Here is a 22,039-nt window from a genome sequence, read left to right as displayed (position 1 = left end):
TCTCCAGCAGAGACAGTAAAGCCATGTAATTATAAGTTTAGTCTCGTTATACCTGCACATGTCGTGACCAAACACACACACACACACACACACACACACACAGCACACCCTACCAAAATTACATCCTGCCCAACACCCTTACCTCGTCCCTCGGGGTTTTCCTAGGGTGGAGACTGTGTGGACTGTGGTTTGTGGAGACTGGAGTACAAGTCAGTAGGTTGTGTGACGCTGGCTGTGACGGGTTGGTGGTGCTGTGACTGACGGAGCCCCTAACTGCACACATCTTCGTTACCTTGTGCGGTTCTGTAGTCGACATGGTGGTTCATACTCGGACGAGGTGGGTGCGGGGGAGCCTGTTTTGAGAGAGAGAGAGAGAGAGAGAGAGAGAGAGGGCTTTGTGTGCTGCAGCAGGAAAGTACGGTATAAGTTTGTGCGTGTCATTGAATTGATACAGAGAGAGAGAGAGAGAGAGAGAGAGAGAGAGAGAGATGGAGAGAGAGAGAGAGAGAGAGAGAGAGAGAAACCTACCCAGTAACCTACCTCTATGTCCACAACTACACCGGACTCTATCCTCTACCAACCAAACCATACCCACACTCACCCCCTCCCTTCCTACACTGTGGGGGTGGGGTGGGGAGGGGGGAGGGAGAGAAGGAGAGGGAGGGGAGTGGTTGGGAGGGGAGAATGGGAGAGGGAGGGGAGGGTGGGGGATATTATGTGAGTCTGAGGGGTAGGGGTGGGTGTGGGGGAGGTGAGAGTAGCTTGTGGCCGATTACGGGAAGCCTGGTATTTCCTAGTGAGGCTCGGTACCCGTCAGGCGAGTATCCTTGTTAGGGAGAGTAGGAACGTTTTGCAGCCAATCCCCCCCTCCCCCTCAACACACACACACACACACACACACACATGCGTGGTACAAGCAAACTCAGCAGTCATTCTCTCACTATAGATACTCTGTCTGTCTGTCTGTCTGTCTCTGAAATAGCGGTTAGACACACCACACAAACATCCTGTCTGGGGTTACCCGTTGTAGTATATAGTCTGAGACAAAAGTTTGCCTAATTCTTCTCTTCTGACTCTCCTGATGGCTAATATCCCTAAGCTGGTCGAGGCTCTATGTTTTTCTCAGGCCATAGATGATTCTGTCTGATATGATGCGTTAGGGAGGAAAGTGACGGATATGTTCTTAAAGTGAAATAGACGCAGTGGTATAGACGTCGATTTTTTTTTTTTTTTTTTTTCATGGTTCTGGCCGATAATTCGCAACTGAAAGACCACAAGTTCAGTTCATGGGCCGGTTGAAATACTGGACAGGACGAATTTTATTTCCCTCCTTGTCTCTGTTCACCTAGTAGTGCCATTTCACACACTGATGTAAATTCGATGGTTGCCTATCATAGTCTGAGAGAAGAAAGGACCTTAGAAAAGCTGATTGTCTGCCTTGATGACCTTCGTGTAACCGATAAACAGACATATAGTTAGATAGGCAGACAGACAAACAGATAGACAAGTAGACAGGCAGATAGGTAAATAGACAGGTAGACGGAAAAAAGAAAGAGGGAGACAGATAGATTGGCAGATAAACAGATACTTGAATGGACAGATAGACAAAAACACAGATAGACAGACAACCAGATGAGGAGTTAATATACAGATTGATTTACACTTCCATTCACTTCCCTACCGAATCGTCAAAATTCCTGGCTCCCTCCCACAGGAAAAGATGACGCGCAATGGGATTTCAATGACGTAAGTGTTATCACCCCTTCCTTACGTGGGAAAAGAGGTTTTGTTTGATGGTGATGATGAATGATGATGATGATGATGGTGGTGGTGGTGATGATGATGATGATGATGATGTTGTTGTTGTTGTTGTTGTTGATGATGATGATGACGATGATCATGATGATGATGATAATGAAATGTTCGACAGCCCCGACCAGATTCACGAACAGACTTACGACTGAGTGCTCCTCGTAACTAAGTTGTTTTAGCAGGAAGAACGAGACACAAGAAAAAGTTTTCCTAATCTGCTTTCGTCTTCTACCTGGAAAAAAAAAATCCTAGAATGAGAGAAGCAAATGGTTATACGTTTTTATGTGTTTCCTTCCCTGACCTGGCTCAACGTTTCTGTCTGTTTATCTATCTGTCTATTTATCTATCTATTTATTTATCTATCTATCTGTTAATATCTGTCTATCTATCTATGCAGTTGATCATCTGTCTGTTTATATATATATATATATATATATATATATATATATATATATATATATATATATATATATATTTGCTACCCAATTTTGTTTTATTATTGCTACAGTGAGACGATTGTATTTCGCTGAGGAGAGATTTTTGGGAATGAAGGTGTTGGTACAGTGACGTCTTCTTTAATCACATCATGCCGCCGTTAGATGAGTTTATTGAGTGCGAATAGTGAGAGCATTATCTATAGGCCTTCACAGTGTCAGACGCCAAATCTGAGTTCATTAGGATGGCCACACACACACACACACACACACACACACACACACACACACACACACACACACACACACACACACACACACACCTCTAGTCTATCACAGCTCATGGCTTAAGCCCTTCAGGTCTACGACGTCCTCTAAAATCCATTCTTATCATGTTAGTATCCTTTTAGATATATTCTTTTCACGTCCAGATATTATTCAGCTTAAGAGTGTCGGAGGTAGTAATTATTCGAACTATAGACATGATATCCTCCAGCAGTTCTCGCCCAGTGTTGTAGGTATGTTATTTTCCATTGCTTTACGTAACTGCCCAAGGAATCAGAAGGTTCTGGTCAACGGGACTAGAGACAATGTACAAAAAACATCGGATATAAAACGAACTTGTCGCTGACGTCACAGCTAGCCTGGTGACGTCATGGCAGTATACGTGGCTGCTGTAGCATTTCCGCATAGTTATACTGTGGTTTCTTTGTCTCTGGTTCCCTTTGGTGCTGCGGAGGGATGCCTTCACGTGGTGGCACTGATATGACCAGGCGGTGGTCTGCCTAGTTAAAGAAGAGTCCATCGGTCTACTCCTTACCACCCGAAAGAAGGGTGATGGATTGCACAAGAAGGGCATCTTCGGCATGCATTTCACTGGGTTCACGTTCGTTCCCATTAAGGGTTTCACCATACTAAGACTGAACGTCTATTAATCTGATCTCGAAGGTGTGATACACTAAGGCTGCGTTCAAGGTAAACCGTCTCTCACTGCCACGTACAGTCCGCTAACAGCAAAAATTTTCACTAGGGTGAGAGAATCCATGCACAGCTATCTGGTGGAAGATGAGGTTTTTATTATAAATTTCTGTTAATAATATAAAATATTGATTATTAAACAGCTTACGTTTTAGGACTCTGAAGTGAGATTCAAGCTTATTTATTACCTTTAGTCTAGCTCTAGGTTTTGACAGTATTTGGAAACGATTTAAAGGTACTGTTAACCAAAACCGCACACTCGTTAGAAAAAATAAACAAAAATAAAGTCTGAAAACATGTGTTCGATGGCTTCACAGTGAGCGTTGTTACTGTTTGCTTTTTTTATTTCTAAGGCAAATATTTCTGAGTGGAGGTGGTTTTAATATGCTGTATAAAATTAATTCTTTATGCTGCAGTGATAAAGACAACACACTTGCACATTCATGAAGCGTTACTGGAGATTATTTTCAAAAGCTTCGTCCATTGTTTCAAAATATTTAGATGGAAAATTTTCACTTTCTTTTTTGAACGACTACATACTAAGGCTCTTGATCCATATACTGCCCTGAGTCACATTACGGTTTTTGACGACTAAAGTTAAACCATGATATTCGGATGGAGGAAATAGCTCTCTAATCAAGTTTTCAAGACAAAGATAAGCTTGTAGGCACTGATCTCATTAACCTCTCGAATATAATAATGCTTTTGTTTTAATTCCTGGCATCTCCATAAGATTTTATTCATCTTTGCAGGGGCATTTCGAGCTGGAAGAGGTACACAGAATTCTCAGTAATCCCTTCAGTACTTGGGGTTCTTCTAAACGTAATTTTTTTTTTTCTTTTAAACTTCCAGAATACATAATTCTCTCCCTCCCTCAACCTCCTCCTTGTCTTCTCCCCCCCCCCTCTCTCTCAACACGACGACGTCCTTCCCTTTCTAATCTCTCTATCTGGAGACGATTTAATCTTTCTCGGATAGACTGCGAACTGGACGGATTGATACAGCCTTCATTTACCCCTTCACTACCATAGAGTGTTCTTAGCTGAAAATAAAAATCGTTTAGAAGAGGCAGGAATAAATCAGAAATGGCGCCAACGAGCTGAAGGAGTTAGAAGACGGCTTATATAATTTTGAAAGAAGTTTACCCAGAGAGTGATTTTTATATTTATTTATTTACTTATTTACTTATCTAGTTTTCTTGTGGATGTAACAGCTTCGGCCCTACATGGACTCTCCTCTGGTACAGACACAGTCCATTTGCGTGTATATGTTATGGCGTGGTGAATGGGAAGGGATAGCCAGAGTGAATGCAGGAAATGTGTGGCAGGATGGAGTTAGAGGTGCAGGAGGATGTCTGGGTGAGGTGGGGTCGTGCGTGTGTGTGTGTGTGTGTAAACGGTTTCAATATGTAGGTAAACTTCTTCCATTTAAACGTATCGAGGTTCTATGATACCAAGACGGATTACATAACCTAATACTGGTTTCCTGTTGGGGCTGTACATAAAAAGTCCCTTAATCCCGTACTTCCATGACGCCTTTCCTGTTTGGTTCATATTTCCGCAGACGATGTTATTTTGGGTTTACACTGGCCCTCTGTAGTGCCGTGGGAAGAAATGTGTCTTAATTCCTTGAAACCGAAAGCTATTGTTTTTCTTTCTTTTTTTTTATCTTGCAGCCCATAGACGATTTTTTCGTAATTTAGGAAGGATCTCTGGTAACGGAAGGGTTAATGAAGGCTCTATTTTTTTTTTTTTTTTTTTATGTACGAAGGAAGGAACCAAAGGCTAGAAGTTAACCCCTTCAGATTCATAAGTCTCTCCTAAGCTGAATATAATAGTCTGAAGCTAGCAAGAATAAAATAAATGCGTCATAGGTCTGAAGGAGATAATAGGAAAATGCTGGCTATATTTTTACCAGTGGACTTTCACCCTTGGAATCCGGTGACACCTTTCTCTCTTTTACTCAGGCCATTATTGGAAGATTTTGTGTATTTTTATATGGGTATCTAGTCGTGAAAGGGTTAAATAAACCTATTTCTAACTTCGACAGATCTCTCTCTCTCTCTCTCTCTCTCTCTCTCTCTCTCTCTCTCTCTCTCTCTCTCTCTCTCGTAAAGCTAATAAAGTCCTCTGGAAATAACAATCATAACATAAAAAACACGCCATCGGAATGAATGAGTGAAGGACGGAGGATTTGGGGTCTCAGGATTAAATTTCTCTAGGGACAGAGTAAAAACATTGGAGGAAATTTCGGCATTTGAAAGTACTGGTGAACAAAGATAAAGGAAGTCCCCCAAATATGATGACTTTCCCAGGATATGACAGAAATAGATGTAACACGTCATCCTTTTGAGGGTATTTAAAGATCATCTGTTCACGGTTCGATATTAATTTCCTGTTGAAAAGGTAAAAAGGAAGGACTCAGAAAGGGGCACAGTTACCGTCTTTGTGCTTGCTAAGAACGAAATTGTACTAAGTCAGGGCTCATCAGTAATTCTTGTCTTTTTCCTTAACATTGGAATATATACTGAGGGCGTCGGAAAAGACTTTGTGCAGTGAGAGACGGAGAGTGTGACAGTGAGTGTTGTGACTGCGAGGCGTGCTAACTGTGATTCAACAGTGCTACAGTAAGTGTGCGTGTGTGTGTGTGTGTGTGTGTGTGTGTGTGTGTGTGTGTGTGTGTGTGTGTGTGTGTGTGTGTGTGTGTGTGTGTGTGTGTGTGTGTGTGAAATATAATGTCATCATGGGGAGTAGGCCAGTCATCTACCCTTACATGTGCTGGATTACCCCTGAAAGACATAAAAGACCAACCATTTAACAGATAAGGAGCACATACGATATCTTGGACTTGAATTTTCCTTGATCTAGGTTTTTCAGAAGCTCGAATTTTTGCAAGAGGGATGAGGAAAATGTGCGATAATTCTTCGCTTGTCTCTCTATTTTTTTTTTTTTCTGCTAAAACATATCTTGCTTACGAGAGGAAAGATGATGAGCTGTTTTCTGTATTCACAAAGAGAGAGAGAGAGAGAGAGAGAGAGAGAGAGAGAGAGAGAGAGAGAGAGAGAGAGAGAGAGAGAGAGAGAGAGAGAGAGAGAGAGAGAGAGAGAGAGAGAGAGAGAGAGAACAAACTTTCCACGTCCCTTGCTCTTCCTGTGAATCAAGCTGAGTTAAGAGAGGAAAGTGGAAGTAAATATCTCCAAGAATTCCATCTCAGATCGTGAAGACGTCAGTGGCCTATAATTACCTATTGTTTTCCCTGTTGTGTCTGACCTTCCCAAGAGTCAGTGTCCATATTCATGAAGTTTCTTGAAGATGGACATACGACTTCTTGGTAATGCTCAAGTCTTCATATAAATTGCTACCAAACTTTTCCCACAAAATACGAGTCAGTATCGGAGGAGGAAAAAATAGAAGCGAGGAATATGATATCTGGTTATTGAGACATTGGTTATCAAAGAAATTGGTTGAGATCCCATTTCACCTCCTCTCCACGCTGCTTTCTTCTCCACGATATCAGTTTTCAGAATACGTACGTCACCCGTTCTTACATCAGGTTCATAAAACGTCGTCAGAGCCCGAAGCCACAAAAAAGCTTAGTTAATTTCCTCTCGTGACCAGATTTCGTTTCTCTTGGTTGTTTTTCCTGATGCAACAAGTTACTTACGACGTGGAGAATAATCTTAAGTCTATAATCTCACTTACGACTGGGAGATAATCTTAAGTCTGTAAAAATCACTTATGACAGGGAAATAGGTCTTTTAATCTCACTTACGGTGGGGAAATAATCTTTAGTCGACAAATTTCACCTACGACGGGGAAATTGATACAGACCCACAAATCTCACTTACGAAGGGGAAATAAGTTTAAAAATTACGACATGGAAATAATCTTAAGCCTATAAATTTAACTTACGACGGCTAAATCATCTTGCCTATGAATCTTACTTACGACGGGAAATTTATCTTACGTCTATGTATCTCACTCACCGGTACAGTACAACGGAAAAATAATCTAAAGTTTACAAATACCGTTATGCATTTCTCCCTAAATATAGTATCCACAATTTTCCCAATGCATCTGGCTTTCCCCCGGGCTGAGAGGAGTAGACGTAGGTAGGTCATGACTTGCGATGGCGGGGAAAACCGGGCTGCGGGATAGTGATGGTGGAGGAGGGGTATCGTCAGTTTTAACGCTGATCCCGTTGCGCATGGTGGGTGGTGACTGTGGTGGCGATGGGGTGTGTGTGGTGGTGATATATTGTCCTCGCTGGGCCTGGTGATAATAATAATGGTGGTGTTAGTGGTGGAGGTGATGATATTAGTGGTGAAAGACTGTTCTCGCTGCCTGGTGATGATAATGATAGTAGTGGTGATAGACTGCCCTCTCCGTGCCTGATGATGACAATGGTGATAATAATGGAGGTGTTAGTGCTGGTGATAATGGTATGAGTGGGGCCTATCGGTGGTGCTATAGATGGTGTTAGTTAATCATTTGTGTGTTTGGTGGTGATAATCTGTGTCGTTCGTTTGTTTAGTGGGATACTATTGTGATAAGGCTGGACACGCTATCACCTCCCAGTTATAGTATTTCTTATATTTTACCTTCATTGCTGCTGACCGGACAGGATGGTGATAGGGGTGGTGACAGAATGACATTACTAGCACCATCTAAATATCCGCTTTGTCGAAAATCACCAGTTGTTATTGAACCTGAATGAAAGGAATCTTAACCTTTAATTCGTACTCCTTCCACACTGCTTTGTTCGTTTTAAGATTTGTGTGTGTGTGTGTGTGTGTGTGTGTGTGTGTGTGTGTGTGTGTGTGTGTGTGTGCGCGCTCTAAGGGTTAACAGACAAAAAGCACTACCGGTAGATGCGGGACCTTCGAGTCCCCTGGTTAATAATTCTTTTGTTTGTGCTGTGGTGTGTTATGGGAGGGTGGTTTTGTGTGGTATTGTGTGGAAGGGTCATTTGTGTGGTGTGGTTTGGAAGGGTGATTTTGTGTGGTGTGGTGTGGGAGGGTGATTTTGTGTGGTGTGGTGTGGGAGGGTGATTTTGTGTGGAGTGGTGTGACAGACGGACAGTACCGCTCCAAGAGATGTTCCCGCTAATAAACTGTGGTATCGTGTGGCATCGTGGCACTATCCCCTTAGCGATTTACTATACATGTCACACCTGAACATCCTCTTTTATGCGACAGTATTTAAATCCTTTTATTATCGACATAGTTCGTATCAGTAACATGCAAAAGGATACTGAGGAGTAATATGCAGAATAAATCGCGGGGAAGGGGGTGCTACCAAACCTTCAAGGCCACATGAATCCGACGCTCACTCATGCCAAGGCACCCACGCAGCCTACAGCACAAACATGCAATTTTTTCCTACTCTTGCTCAGCTGGAACTTTTAAACGTACCGCAAATCATCTACGCCATGGCCACTAAGCGGTATTCAGATGACGGATTACCACTGCTAACCAGAACATACCTGACTGACGGTAGCTAAAATAATTACAATGATATACCGTTCAAAGTCATTGCGTCACTAAAAGAAATACACAAGATCGAGTAGTGGAAGTTGTAAGAAGCTGTTATTATACGTGTCTGTCTTCATTTGCTTTATGAAGATATTTTATTTGTGCTCATTACTAACCCCATCACTCTGTGGGAAGTTATCACTGAAGGCCAGGCAATAAGTGTGATTTACAGTTTTCTACGCAATCAGGACCAAAGAAAACGGATTGAACATGTATAAAGCAGAGAGGAATTTTATCAGTGACTCATTTATATTGTCTTCATGCTTACTAGGCTGGACATTGACTTGTATGATATTTAAACGTCTTAAATAAATCACATCGCTGGAATAAGTGATAAAGTGTGACTGGTGAAGCTATAATTTGAAAAAGGCTTATATTTTTGCCAGTGAGTAGTCATAAATTAATGCTGAAACACTGACTCATTTATTTACAGATACTTACGTCTCAAACATCACGTCAACTGAGGAAAATATACAAAGCCTACTGTACAATGTGGAGATTGGATTCGAAACGTTGACTGACTTATAATGGCTCAATGAAGAGTGAATATACCAAAGCACTGACTAATTTATTTTGCAGAATAGAGAGTGAATATGAAACTTTACATTATTTATTCTGCAGTTGTGAAGTGAATTTTGACTGAGTGGGGAACGAAACATACAGAACCTGATTGAGGAGTGAATAAATATGAAACGTTGACGAATCATTTCGACAAAATAGTCAGTGAATTTGAAACTTTTGTCCATTTATTCTGAGTGGAGAGTGAAATATAACTGAAACTGAGGCTCACTTCATTAAACTGGGCCAGGAAACATCGCTCGTCAAACAGGTCATGAAAAAACTGTTGGCTTTCCTCTTCGGCCGAAAGAATAGGTTTGTGAACAATATATGATTTAGATTCACAATGTAACTTACCCTAAAATTTCCTCGTAACTAACACAGCAGCTTACGATAACATATTCTTATAACTAACACAACATGACTTGCGATAAAGGTTTCCACATAACTAACGATCGCAACTTACGTAATAACTTCCTTGTAACTAACACAACTTACGATGAAATCACGTAACTACCACAACATTACTTACGATAATTATTTCTCGTAATTAACACATCTTACAATAAAATTTCCTGACTAACACAACTTGGGATGAAAATTACTCGTAACTAACACAACTCCCTATAAAACTTTCCTCGTCGCTAACAACGTAGCATACAATAAAATTTACTCGTAACTAATATATACATATTTTTTATGTAGGGGGAACAAGTTAAATAGGAAAATTCTGAACTCTTCATTCCTTGATTTTCCAGCAAGAAACTAACGATAATATTCTCCCTGTAAATAAGGTTTCTATTTCCAAGATGGATGAAAGACCTGGGAAGATTTATCACTTATTTTCTTCTTGTTCTTCCAAAAAGAAGTATTAGTTAAAACAGGACACTTGGCTTTTATGGAACGCAATATATATATATATATATATATATATATATATATATATATATATATATATATATATATATATATATATATATATATATATATATATACTGGACATTCTGTTATACTGTTTCTCTCTCTCTCTCTCTTTCTCTCTCTCTCTCTCTCTCTCTCTGAATAGAATTGGCAGTAGCAAAAAAGAATATAATAAAATAAAGACATGAGAGTGAAGTGATTAATGGTAGCCAGTTGTGATGGGTGGTATGAATGGGGGCAGTGTTGGTAGGTTGTGGGTGGTGGGGGTGGTGACAGTGTGAGTGATAGGTGGTGGTTGTAAGGGGGGCAGTGGAGAGGGGGGAAGGGAGAGAGAGAGGGGTGACATCTAAACCACGTACACACAAGCCTGACTTTATCATTTCTCGTCAGGGTCAACTATATATAAAAGTGCAATCACTGTTGTGGAATGGATTTAGTTTGGATGCAGGTAAAAGGCGAAAAGTGACGATATATACTATTTTTAATGATGAAATTTACTCTTTCTGTGTTAGCTAGTGTAAAGGATGATTCTGTTCGGTTTAGAGGATGATTTATGGTAGTGAAGTTAATTAAGGCTAGATTTAACCTCTGCAGTTCGAGAAGTCATTCCTGAGCTGAATAAAATTGTCTATGAGTAACCTTCACTCATCCCTTCACTTCTTTATGCTCTTCTAAAATGAATAAAATCATAAGGTAAATACAATTCACCAAATAGTAACTCACCGCCAGATGTCGTCCATTTTAGCGCCAGTGTGTGTGTGTGTGTGTGTGTGTGTGTGATATAAGCCAGACTTTCGCATTGGCATACTCGTTAGGGTAGGATAATTTACAGCTCTTCTTCCTTAGCAAATTACGTGTTGTGTCTGTTTCACCTTAATATTCTCTCGTGTGCCTTCTATATTTTTAAAACTCTCCCTGGGTCATGGTTTTCGAGCTAGAAGATTTATATAGTCTTTACTAACCCCATCTACAAGCAAAGTCTCTTCTCAGGTGAACAAACTCGTCTAGAGGGAGCAAGAATAAATTAATAAGAGACGTTACTTGATTCAAGGGGTGGGGAAAGGAGTTTTTTTTGTTGTTATTGCTGCTGATAATGATAAGTGACAATAGCTATGATGAAGCTGAAGATGATGGTGATGACAATGACGATGGCAATGATGATGACAATGACGATGACTATGACGATGATAATGGTGATGATAATGATGATGATAACTTTCCAGGTGCAGTGCGACCGAGTACAAGGCTGGGGACCCCGACTGCGAGAGGCTCCAGAATCCCTACATATTCGACCAGATGCACATTCTGCAGGCGAGAAGGATGAAGCCCGAGGAGGTTGTGTCTGACGGGGCTGCTCTTTCTCGGGGCACCACCATCTTACTGGAGGACGTCAGTGATTCAAGAGAGACGGTTCCTCAGCTTTTTCTAGTTAGTTTTCACAGTTTCTTTTTTCTGCTTTAGAGATTCAAGATTGACGGTTCCTCTGCCATTTCTAGTTTTCTTAGTTCTTTCCTCTGTCACTGATTGAAGACAGACGGTTCCTTAGCCTTTTCTTGTTAGTTTTCTTTTTTTTTTTTTTCTCCTGCGTCACTGATTCAAGAGAAACGGTTCCTCAGCTCTTTCTGGTTAGTATCTGTAGACATTTTTTTGCGTTACTGGTACGGTTCCTCGTTTTCTGGGGGGGCTAGGTTTTATGTTTTTTTCTTGTGTCAAATTTCTGAAGCTTTTTCTGACAAGTTTTTGTTCTTATCTGCCTCACTTGTTCAAGAGACACGGTTCATCAGATTTTTATTATTAGTTTTGGATTTTTTTTCCTACCTCACAGATTCAAGAAAGATTCTTCATTTCATTATGGTTAGCGCACGTGGTTCCTTTCCACGTCACTGATTCAAAAGAGAGTTCCTTAGCTCTTTCTGGGTAGTATTCATAGTTCTTTTCCACGAAGGTAATTAAAGAGTGTTGCTCAGTTTTTTTGTGGTCAGTTTTGTGGCTCTTTTCTCCGTCACTGATTCATGAAAGACTGTTCTTCGTCTCTTTCTGGTCAGTTTTCGTGGATCTTTTCTAAGTCACCGATTCAAGAGACAGTCCCTCATCTATTTCTGGTTAGTTTTGTGGTTCTTTTCTAGTTCACTGATTCAAGAGAGGCGGTTCTTCATCTCTTTCTGGTTACTTTCTTCAGTCTCCGTATATAGTGTTGTTCGTATAAGGACTCTTCTTGCAGTGCTTCCAGAAAGATAGGGTATTCTTCCTGTAGGCCTTTCATAATGTTTAGGGATTTTTCTTTTACGTTATTTAGAAGAATCAAGTATTCATCTAATAATGATTGCCCTTTACAGTAATTTTCCTTGTAATGATTCTTTTTGGGGGGATACATAAGAATGAAAAAATCTTTTAATAATAATAATAATTTTCCTTTAAAATGATTATCTTTAAAGGCCAGATAAAATACTCTTCATTTTCTTTTTCTTTTTTCTATTTCTTCTTCTAATAATAATAATAATAATAAAAATAATAATCTATCTATCTATCTATTGCCAGACGCCTCAATCCCGTTTGGGGTGGCCGCAAACAAATCGCCTCCAAGTCGCCCTGTCCTCCGCCATTTCACTGCCCTGCTCCCAACTCACACCCCCCTCTCTCATATACCTCTCCACCCCATCCCTGCATCTCATCCTCGGCCTCCCCCTCCCTCTTCCCCCCTCCACCTCACTCACATACACTCTCTTCGTCAGTCTTTCACCCTCCATCCTCTCCACATGGCCAAACCACCTCAGTGTGTTCCTCATAACGCTTCCTATCACATCCACATCCACACCACAACGCTCCTTTATATCCTCATTCGTCAGCCTGTCTCTCCATGTGACTCCACGGTCTCCTCTTAAATAACTCATTTCCACTGCTCTCACTCTCGACTTGTGTCCTTCCAACAACGTCCAAGCTTCACTTCCGTACGTTAGAGTTGGTATCACAATACTTTCATGTAGTAACTTTTTCACTTCCATGCTCACTTCCCTGTTTCTTATCACTGCTTTCAAAGAACCAGCAACCTTTCTTCCCTGCTGTACCCTTTCAAGCACTTCACCCTCCAAACGTCCATCCTTACTCATCACACTACACAACTACTTAAACGTACTCACATTTTCCAATTCCTCACCATCCAACCTCGCTGTACATTCACTAACTTCACCTCTCTCAAAGATCATCACTTTACTCTTCCCTACATTCACCTTTAGATTCCGTTTCTTACACACTCTCCCAAACTCATCCACCAAGCCTTGCAGCTTGGTGCAATAATAATCATTCTTTGTGCTGATTTTTCCTTATAACTCTTCTTCTTGCAGGCCATCCAGAACAGTGACGGTGTATTGGTAGATGTGCTGCTAGAGAGAGATCCAAACTTAGCTAGCAACCTTAGACACGCAGGCCAAACACCCCTCCACGCAGCATGCCACTCCAGGAACCTCCACGCCCTTACAAGCCTAATACAACATGGTGCTAAGGTGAGAGAGAGAGAGAGAGAGAGAGAATTATTTTAAAGCTACTCTCCTAAGAACATCTGCATGCTCACAGAAATTAAATTGTTGGTCGGTGTGGTTCGATACTCTGCTGAAGCTGTGTACCTATGAAATGTTATTGCTTTCGACATAACTGTTCGGTGATAATTTCTAGATTAATGAATGAAATTGTAGAACATTTCCTCGCCTTAAATGTCAGGACTACACAGCCTAGCCTCGGGCCCTCATTCTCCTGATGGGGCGATTAAAGATTGGATGGCAGATAAATAAAAAGACAGATTGATAGACTGGTAAACAGACAGACAGACAGATATATAGATATATGGACAGATAGATAGATAGACCGACAGATAGACTGGTGTTATAATGAACTGTTTTGTGTCAGACTGAGATGGTGAACCACCTTGGGCGCACTCCCCTGCACGTGGCGGTGGACGAGGAGTGGCATGATGGTGTTACGGAGCTGCTGGAACATGGTGCATCGCCAAACACACTATTCGAGCCACCTAAAACCGTGAGAGAGGTGCGGGTAGAGACGCCCTTCCATGCTGCGGCGCGGCATGGCGATCTGGTCTCAGCCACCCTATTGTTCCAGCATCATCCAGACTTCAGCCTTAGAGACAGTGACGGGTGCAACGTTCTCCACCTCGCTGCATATGCTCGTAGTGTTGAGATCACACGCCTCTTGCTGCAGAAGAAAGCGTGTAGAAAGCTGGTGAAAACAACTGATAAGGAGGGGGACAGTGTGTTGCATCGGGTGTTGCAAAGACCATGTGACTCCGCAGAGGAGGGGATGGCACTGACAGTGGTGAAAGAACTTATCGATGCTGGGGCCAACGTGAACGCAGCCAATCCACAGAAAGTGACGCCTTTGTTCTTGGCGGCGCGGCAGAAGTTATCACGTATAGTGGAAGGACTACTGGCTCAGGGTGCTGATCCTACACTGCTCACTTCTACAGGTCAGTCTGTGCTTCATGCCGCCTGTCTCCAAGGCTGTGGTTCCTGCCTGGCACTCCTCCTACGCTCAGATCAGGCGAAGGCTCTGGTAACAGCGCAAGATAATATGGGTTATGAGCCTTTCCACTACGCTGTGAACAGCAGCTCCATAGACTGCTGCGAACTGCTGCTGATCCACGGCGACCACCTGACACGAGTGAACAAAGATGGACTCTCACGCTGTTTGGTAATTCTGAGGCACCTACCTTCTGCAACAGAACTGCTAAAGAGGCTGTTTGACGCCAGTGTACGCCTTTCAAACCTGCCGCAGCATGATCCTGATTATCGTATTACTTTCGACTACACTTGCCTCTATCAAGATGCAGATGGCGTGCAGAGTTCCGTGATCTCCGAGCTCTCCAACTCCAACCTAGAGTCTCTTCTCAAACACCCCTTGCTCGAAAGTTTTCTGTTTTTCAAATGGCGCAGGATCAAACCATTCTTTTACTGCAGTGTGTCCCTATTTTTCATGTTTCTGCTGCTGCACACCACCTTCATTATCATGACGTTTGGTGGAAGTAAATGGCAGTGGAGTGAAAACACGCAAGGATTCACCATCTTCCTAATCATGCACATCACCATGTTCCTCCTCATTCTGATTCCAGACCTCATTATCATGTTTGCCAACTTTAAGAAATACGTGCGTCAGTGGGAAACGGTCACAAAAGCCGTGGCTCTCTTAAGTTCTGCCTTCGTCATCTTCTCCTACATCATACCCCTGTCAGTTGCAATCGAGGCCGCTAAGTTTCAGGATGTCCCGGCGGGCAACATGACACAGAATGACACAGAGCCTGCTGCAGTCTATGTGAAGATGCTGTTTGTTCGTCGTGCAGCCGCAATCTCCGCCTTCTTCACCTGGGTGGAGTTCATGATGCTACTCGGTCGTTTCCCGTCCTTGGGCAGCTATGTGTTGATGTTCACCCGAGTGGCTCGTTCAATCATCAAATTCCTGGCTGCTTTCTCTAGCCTTATCATTGGGTTTGCAGTCAGCTTCATGGTGCTGTTTCAGCAAAAATCCTACTTCAGTACCTTCCCTTTTAGTCTTGTGAAGACCCTCATGATGATGATTGGTGAGATTGACTACGCAGACCTGGTGGCAGAACAGGAAATGCCTGTGCTGAGTTGCCTGTTCTTGGTGTTCTTCCTGTTCCTGGTGTGCGTCCTGGTAGCCAACCTCCTCATTGGTCTGGCTGTCAATGACATTCCAGACCTCCAGAGGCAAGGCAAGATCAAAAGGTTGTCTAAGCAGGCGTCCTACCTGGTGTCCTATGAGAGGCTGATGAGAATGACCCACTCTCTACGATGCTTCCCACGCCAGCTGAGGATCCTGATGACCAGCCGGTGCAGAGTCCCTCAAGTGGTCACCGTCTTGCCCAACAAGGACAATAGTCGTCTGGCCGGTACCACTGACTACTACCATCTGCCTTCAGAAACTCTGCACGAGGCTATCATACTAGGGACTGAGGACTCTAGGGAAGACTTCTCTACCTTAGAGGAAGAGGATGATATTGCTACACAGTTCAGGTCCTTCAAAGTAAAATATGCCCGGGATCGCCGCCATCTGAACCGCCGCTTAGCCCAGCTGCCGGATACCGCCACCACAGATGCCATGCTCAAGCAGCGACTGGACCGCATAGAGCAGCTGGTGCAACAGCAGCTGATGCAACTCACACTCCAGCTGTCCCAGTTCACCTGCACGTCACCGCTTCAGCAGCAGCTGTCATATCCAACTCAGCAGCATGCTCAGTCTCAAGCGAGGGATGGTATGTACCATCAGGACGGTCCGTCATCAGAGCCACATCTCTCTCAAAACTCAGGGACAGCTTCAGACCCTTCGCCAGAGCAACACCCACTGACACCACAGCAAACAGGGCTACATTCACGCACTACGCAGACACAGACACGGTCACAGTCGCAGACTCTTCGCTCATCACAGATACAGACACACATACTACCACAAACACTACACCCCTCACAACCACAGACACATACACAGCCACAGATCCTTCCCTCTTCGCAGACACAAGCATCACCGCATACTCTGCATCACTCACGAAGACAGCCACACACACTGCCACACAACCTACAATCCTCACTGCGACAGACACAGATGCCATCAGCATTGCCTCAAGGCAATACTGGGCACCAATCAGCATCCTCTATGCCTCAGCTCAGCTCTGCACAGGTTCCACAGTCACAGAGTCTGCCTGTTATCCATCAGAATAGTTCATCAGAACAGCAACTTGTATCGCAGGATGGCTACATCACACAACCTGCACAGGTACAGCACTCACAGGCCAGACCCTCACAGCAGACACAGGAATACCAGCAGCTAGACCAGGGCTTAAAACACATTCTCTCACACCATCCTCACTCATATGATAAATATCCAACATAAAGCACAGGAACGAGCGCACAAACACATACACACACTAATATTTCCCTTTTTCCCAATAGATACCAGCTTTTCTATGTAAATAAGTGTAATTAAGTTATTTATTTGCATATATCTATCTATATGTATATCTATCTATATGTCTAATTATCTATCTATCTATCTATCTATAACAATAATAATCGGTTATTGTTTTAGACTATTAATCCTTCTCCAACAGTTATATTTTAGTAAAAATATTTTTTATATTTAATGTATCGACTACAATATACTCATGTACATATGTGAAGCAAAATATATGTACTGTATATCAAATATTCATTTTTCTGTTCCTCTTAGCTTTTCGTAATGAACAAATTGGTGAACAAGTAATGCAAAAATTATCACAGAATCTGGAGACAAGGTATCTATCTATCTTTCTATCTATATTTATATATATTACACAATCTGGAGACAAGGTATAGAGAGAGAGAGAGAGAGAGACAGAGAGAGAGAGACAGAGAGACAGAGAGACAGAGAGAGAGAGAGAGAGAGAGAGAGCTATGCCCCGTGCTCCGACACTCAGTGGAGAGATCACTGAAGTAAATTTGAGGAAGTTCCTCTTCACCCATGAATGAACTGAATAATACCCTAAGGGATGACAGTTCACTTTTTTCGTTGAAAATGAAATGATGCGTCAATCTACATGAAACTTTACTGGATAATAGCTATGATACCTACTTAAGCGTGTAGAAAGTTTCAGGACGATACATGAAGAAAAGAAAAAAAATATTCAGTAAAATCTTAATATATTTAACCTAACTTGCACTGACTGCTGCTCTTGAGTAAACATATAATAATTTTAAAAATATCAGTGATTAAATTAATCATTTACAAATAAAGCTCAGGGATTAGTTTTGCCAAATATAGCAATTATCCAGTAAAATTTCATGTAAATTGATGCATAATTTCATTTTCAACCCCCCCCCAAAAAAAAAAAAAATGAACTGTCTCCCCTTAACTACTATGGCGTAGTTTGCTCTTTTTTTCTAACAGTCCACATTAACTTTAGTCAGCTTAGGTGTCACTCGAACAGGAGGGATTGGATATAGTTTTCCTTGATTATCTACGCTTTGCGGCGGCTTACCTAAGTCGAATGAAATAAAAATGACTTTCTGGGCTTGAAGTGGTTAAGATAATTTTAGTGAAAGTACGTCATAGTGAAAGAACACAGCAGTACAGTGAGGGGCAAAATTTCGCCTACTGTTTGTGTGCCTCTGCTTCACAGTTGGGTTAGGGTGGGGGTTGAACCTACCTCATTCTCAGCTGCACAGTAATAACAATAATAATAATAATAATAATAATAATAATAATAATAATAATAATAGTGATAATAATAATAATAATAATAATAACAAAAACGCCAATAATAATAATAATAATAATAACGACAGTAATACTAAGTGGCAATGATGATGATGGTAGAATTAAGGGCTGTAGTGAGTGGTGGTAATGATGATCACTGTATACTAGTACCACTACTGAAAGCAAACGAACTTATGATGATTATGCTACTTACATACCTTCAAATCTCGGTTCTCAGTTATTCCATTAGGTATGTCAATTTCTCGCGCGAAAAAAAAAAATGGTGAGAATAAAGAAAAGGAAAAAAAGGATATCAGAGAAGGAAGGCTGGGAATAAAGGGGAAAAAACTGATAACAGGATAAATAGGAATAAGAGAGCTGACGGAGAAAATAAAGAAAAGAACCAGTAATAAATAAAAAATAGGGAAAGAAAACAAATGAAGGAGTAAAGTTGAGAAAAGCAATAGATAACAGGAAAACAGAGAGAGAGAGAGAGAGAGAGAGAGAGAGAGAGAGAGAGAGATCTAATCTCCACAGACACAAGAATGACACTGGCCAAAAAGTTTCACAAGTTTCGGTGGCCCGTGGCCTGGAAGGTGGGGGCGGGGGGGTCGCGTGGATCGGACAACCCCCTAGGATTCACACTCTCAAGGTCTGGTTTTTTAATATCAGTGCAAAAAGTCACTCTCCGTTGTTCAGAAGTATTGTGCTGCTTCTCAGCGTCGCTTACATACATCCAGACCCCCATAGCAAGATGCAGCAGTCCTTTGACCAGTCAGTGACGTCTCAACTATTTTGAACCCGAAGCTGGTCCTACGTCATCACGATAGCCAATTATCGTAAGGAGAGAGAAAAGCTAAATTCATTTATGCTCAGCGTAAATAAATATAATTCAGATTACATAATCTAATGTTACACAGAGAGAGCTAGATTGAATGAAACTTATGCTAAGCGGTGATAGGTAAATTAACTCAACTGTTGGCTAAAAAATACCTTAAATCTTTTACAGAAAATGGACAGAAATCTTGCAATAGAAAACGTTTCAAGGGAAATTTAATCTATTATAATCCCGTTTTATGTATGGGCGCTAAATCTCCAGTTATTCATTATACATCTTCTGACACCGCTACTGAATGTCTGTCTATTCCCCCCTCCCCACCTCAGTTCTCTCACTGAAACCCTCAACTCAGTAGCCTGTACCTACCCTGCGAGGAGGTGTAACTGTGTGAAGGTAGAACTGTGTGGAGATGTGGTCGTGTATATGGTGGAGTGGTTACTAAACACATATTTGGGCATCTAATCATGGTACAGTACAGCTGAGATAAGTCCAAGCAGCAAACTGGTCAAATGTATCTCGATTAAATTTCTCTGTTATGGGCACAATATGACGCCTATTCAGCAGACCATTGACAAGTTGGTTTAGCTGAGAGAAATCGTGGCAGTCAAAGAATCTGTGGACATCATCCCTGCTTGTCTCTCTGTACCAGGCCCGTAGCCAGGCTTTTCGAAGTGGAGGGGATAGTTTTCTGCTGAATCTGGACTTGCATAGCAGCCTACTGGTCAAAGGTCTGCTGCATGCTTGCTATGGGGGTCTGGGTGTATGGATCAGCGACGTTGAGAAGCAGCAGAAAACTTTCTAACAACGGAGAGTGACTTTTTATCTACTGATATGAAAAAAAAGCAGACCGTGAAAAAGTGAACCTTTAGGCAGGTGGAAAAGGGGTTGTTCAACCCTCTTGAACCCCGTCCTCCCGGGTACGATCCTGTGTACGTCACCGAGATGAGGAAGTTGCTCATCAGTGACAAAATATCTGTTAGCTTCTGGGGTGGCAATGGTTGGTAACATGTAGACATGGACCTCAGATCCACCCGTCCCGAAGTTGTTCCGGTTAGACTGGAATACGCTTGGTTAGCAGAGATAAAACAACAAGTGAGGGGTTTATCCTGAGGCCGGATCGATCTTAAACTCAGCATCCCGAAGCCATTCCCTGGACAAGCCAATGCTCATTATCAACACCCAGACTAGTGTTAGAAATCATCAGCTGTTGCTGTGATTAACCATAATAATAACAACAACAACAACAGTAACAACAACAACAACAACAACAATAATAATAATAATAATAATAATAATAATAATAATTCAGTGCCTCTCTACTACCATTCATCACGACTCCTTGTTATTCTAAGCCACCCTCCTCCAGGTATTCAGTCCATCTTTTCACTTCGTTGTTCGGGTTATATGGTTCCCGTCACACTGAGAAATAAGGGTAAGTGATCGGCCTGTTCTAGTTCACAAGTGGCATCTTTGAATTATTAAGTTCAGAGCAATTCGTTCATATATATATATATATATATATATATATATATATATATATATATATATATATATATATATGAAGTTTTCCTTATAATTCTGTCTTTCCCGCTTTTAACCAATGCTTTACAAAACTAATAAACCTGCTATACAAATATATATATATATATATATATATATATATATATATATATATATTGAAACTGTCATACAGCAGACAAAACCCAAATTAAATAATTTTCTCTTAAAAGACGTAGCTGGAAAAATTCCCCCTACAAAATAATTTACATATAATTTTCATTTCTTTTTCCATGAACGGAGGGACGTAACACTAAACTGGAACTTGATGTCTGGTTAAAATTTATGTACACATATACCAAAGGACAAACTAATAAAAACCAAGAAATGTACTCTGCTGCTCAAGGGGAAGCGGTTCAAAAAAGATAAAGGAAACATGGTTAAGACTTACGATTACTAATTATTTAGTTGAAACCATTTGGTTAAAAAAAGCTGAAACTCACAGAAACATCATCATTTCAGGTGCACAAATATACATCATATTAGTTACTGAATATTATAGGATACTGAGTAGGATATGTGATCTATCTATGTATGTATGTATCTATCTATCTGTGTGTGTGTGTGTGTGTGTGTGTAACTCAGATCCTAGTCAGTAGAATATTCTACTATTTTGAATATCTTAAAAGAAATTCTGAGCCTTGAAGGATGTTAAAATACACCCTAAAACTTTCGTCTCTTCACACAAGAGATATTCCCTAAGCTGTATAAAATCCCGTTGAGGGAGGAAGAACAGCAAAAAATACATAATCAAAATGAAGAGGCTAAAGTTGTGACAAATTCATCCCTGCAGCCAGAGGACCTACTTTGTGTTTTATTCTTGCACTTACCAGACGAATTTATCTGGCATACAAGAACCCCCTAGCAGTGATGAGGTTAGCACAGGCTCTATCGAACCACACTATTAAAAAAAAAAAAAAAAAAAAAAAAAAAAAAAGACAATCCTTGGGTGAATCCGTATCATCTAGAGATTATATATATTCACTGAAGGGGTTAATCTTATGAATACACAAAAGCACTAAAATGTCGGTGACTGAGGCTATTTGTGGTCTGACAAGCCTACTGATTATTGACAAAGCTGTAACAAGGCAATAATTTTTAACATATTCGTATCAAAGTAGAAATAGGTGGGGTGAGATGAGAAGAGTGGGCAGAGTG

General features: G+C 41.4%; 1 protein-coding gene across 1 annotated transcript; it reads left to right on the top strand.

Annotated features, from left to right (window-relative positions):
- Window positions 1-222: 222 nt before the first annotated feature.
- On the top strand, window positions 223-17,145 carry LOC145411858 (uncharacterized). Its single transcript, XM_080281816.1, has 4 exons — window positions 223-337; window positions 11,460-11,625; window positions 13,578-13,736; window positions 14,137-17,145. The coding sequence occupies exons 1-4, from the start codon at window positions 315-317 to the stop codon at window positions 17,143-17,145; spliced, it is 3,357 nt and encodes a 1,118-aa protein (XP_080137942.1). The 5' UTR covers window positions 223-314.
- The last annotated feature ends 4,894 nt before the right edge of the window (window positions 17,146-22,039 follow it).

Source organism: Coenobita brevimanus, chromosome 91 (assembly GCF_032717465.1).
Source record: "Coenobita brevimanus isolate Jiangsu-jjx chromosome 91, ASM3271746v2, whole genome shotgun sequence".
Taxonomy (NCBI): domain Eukaryota; kingdom Metazoa; phylum Arthropoda; class Malacostraca; order Decapoda; family Coenobitidae; genus Coenobita; species Coenobita brevimanus.
The sequence above is the reverse complement of the archived record's forward strand: the minus strand, read 5'-3'. Positions and strand labels throughout refer to the sequence as shown.

What these genes read in the sequence shown, in the direction of transcription:
- LOC145411858 (XM_080281816.1), top strand. Translation starts at nt 315, where the DNA reads ATGGTGGTTCATACTCGGACGAG. An exon ending in GTGGTTCATACTCGGACGAG is followed by an intron (nt 338 to 11,459) that starts GTGGGTGCGGGG and finishes ATAACTTTCCAG; the next exon opens with GTGCAGTGCGACCGAGTACA. An exon ending in CCACCATCTTACTGGAGGAC is followed by an intron (nt 11,626 to 13,577) that starts GTCAGTGATTCA and finishes TTCTTCTTGCAG; the next exon opens with GCCATCCAGAACAGTGACGG.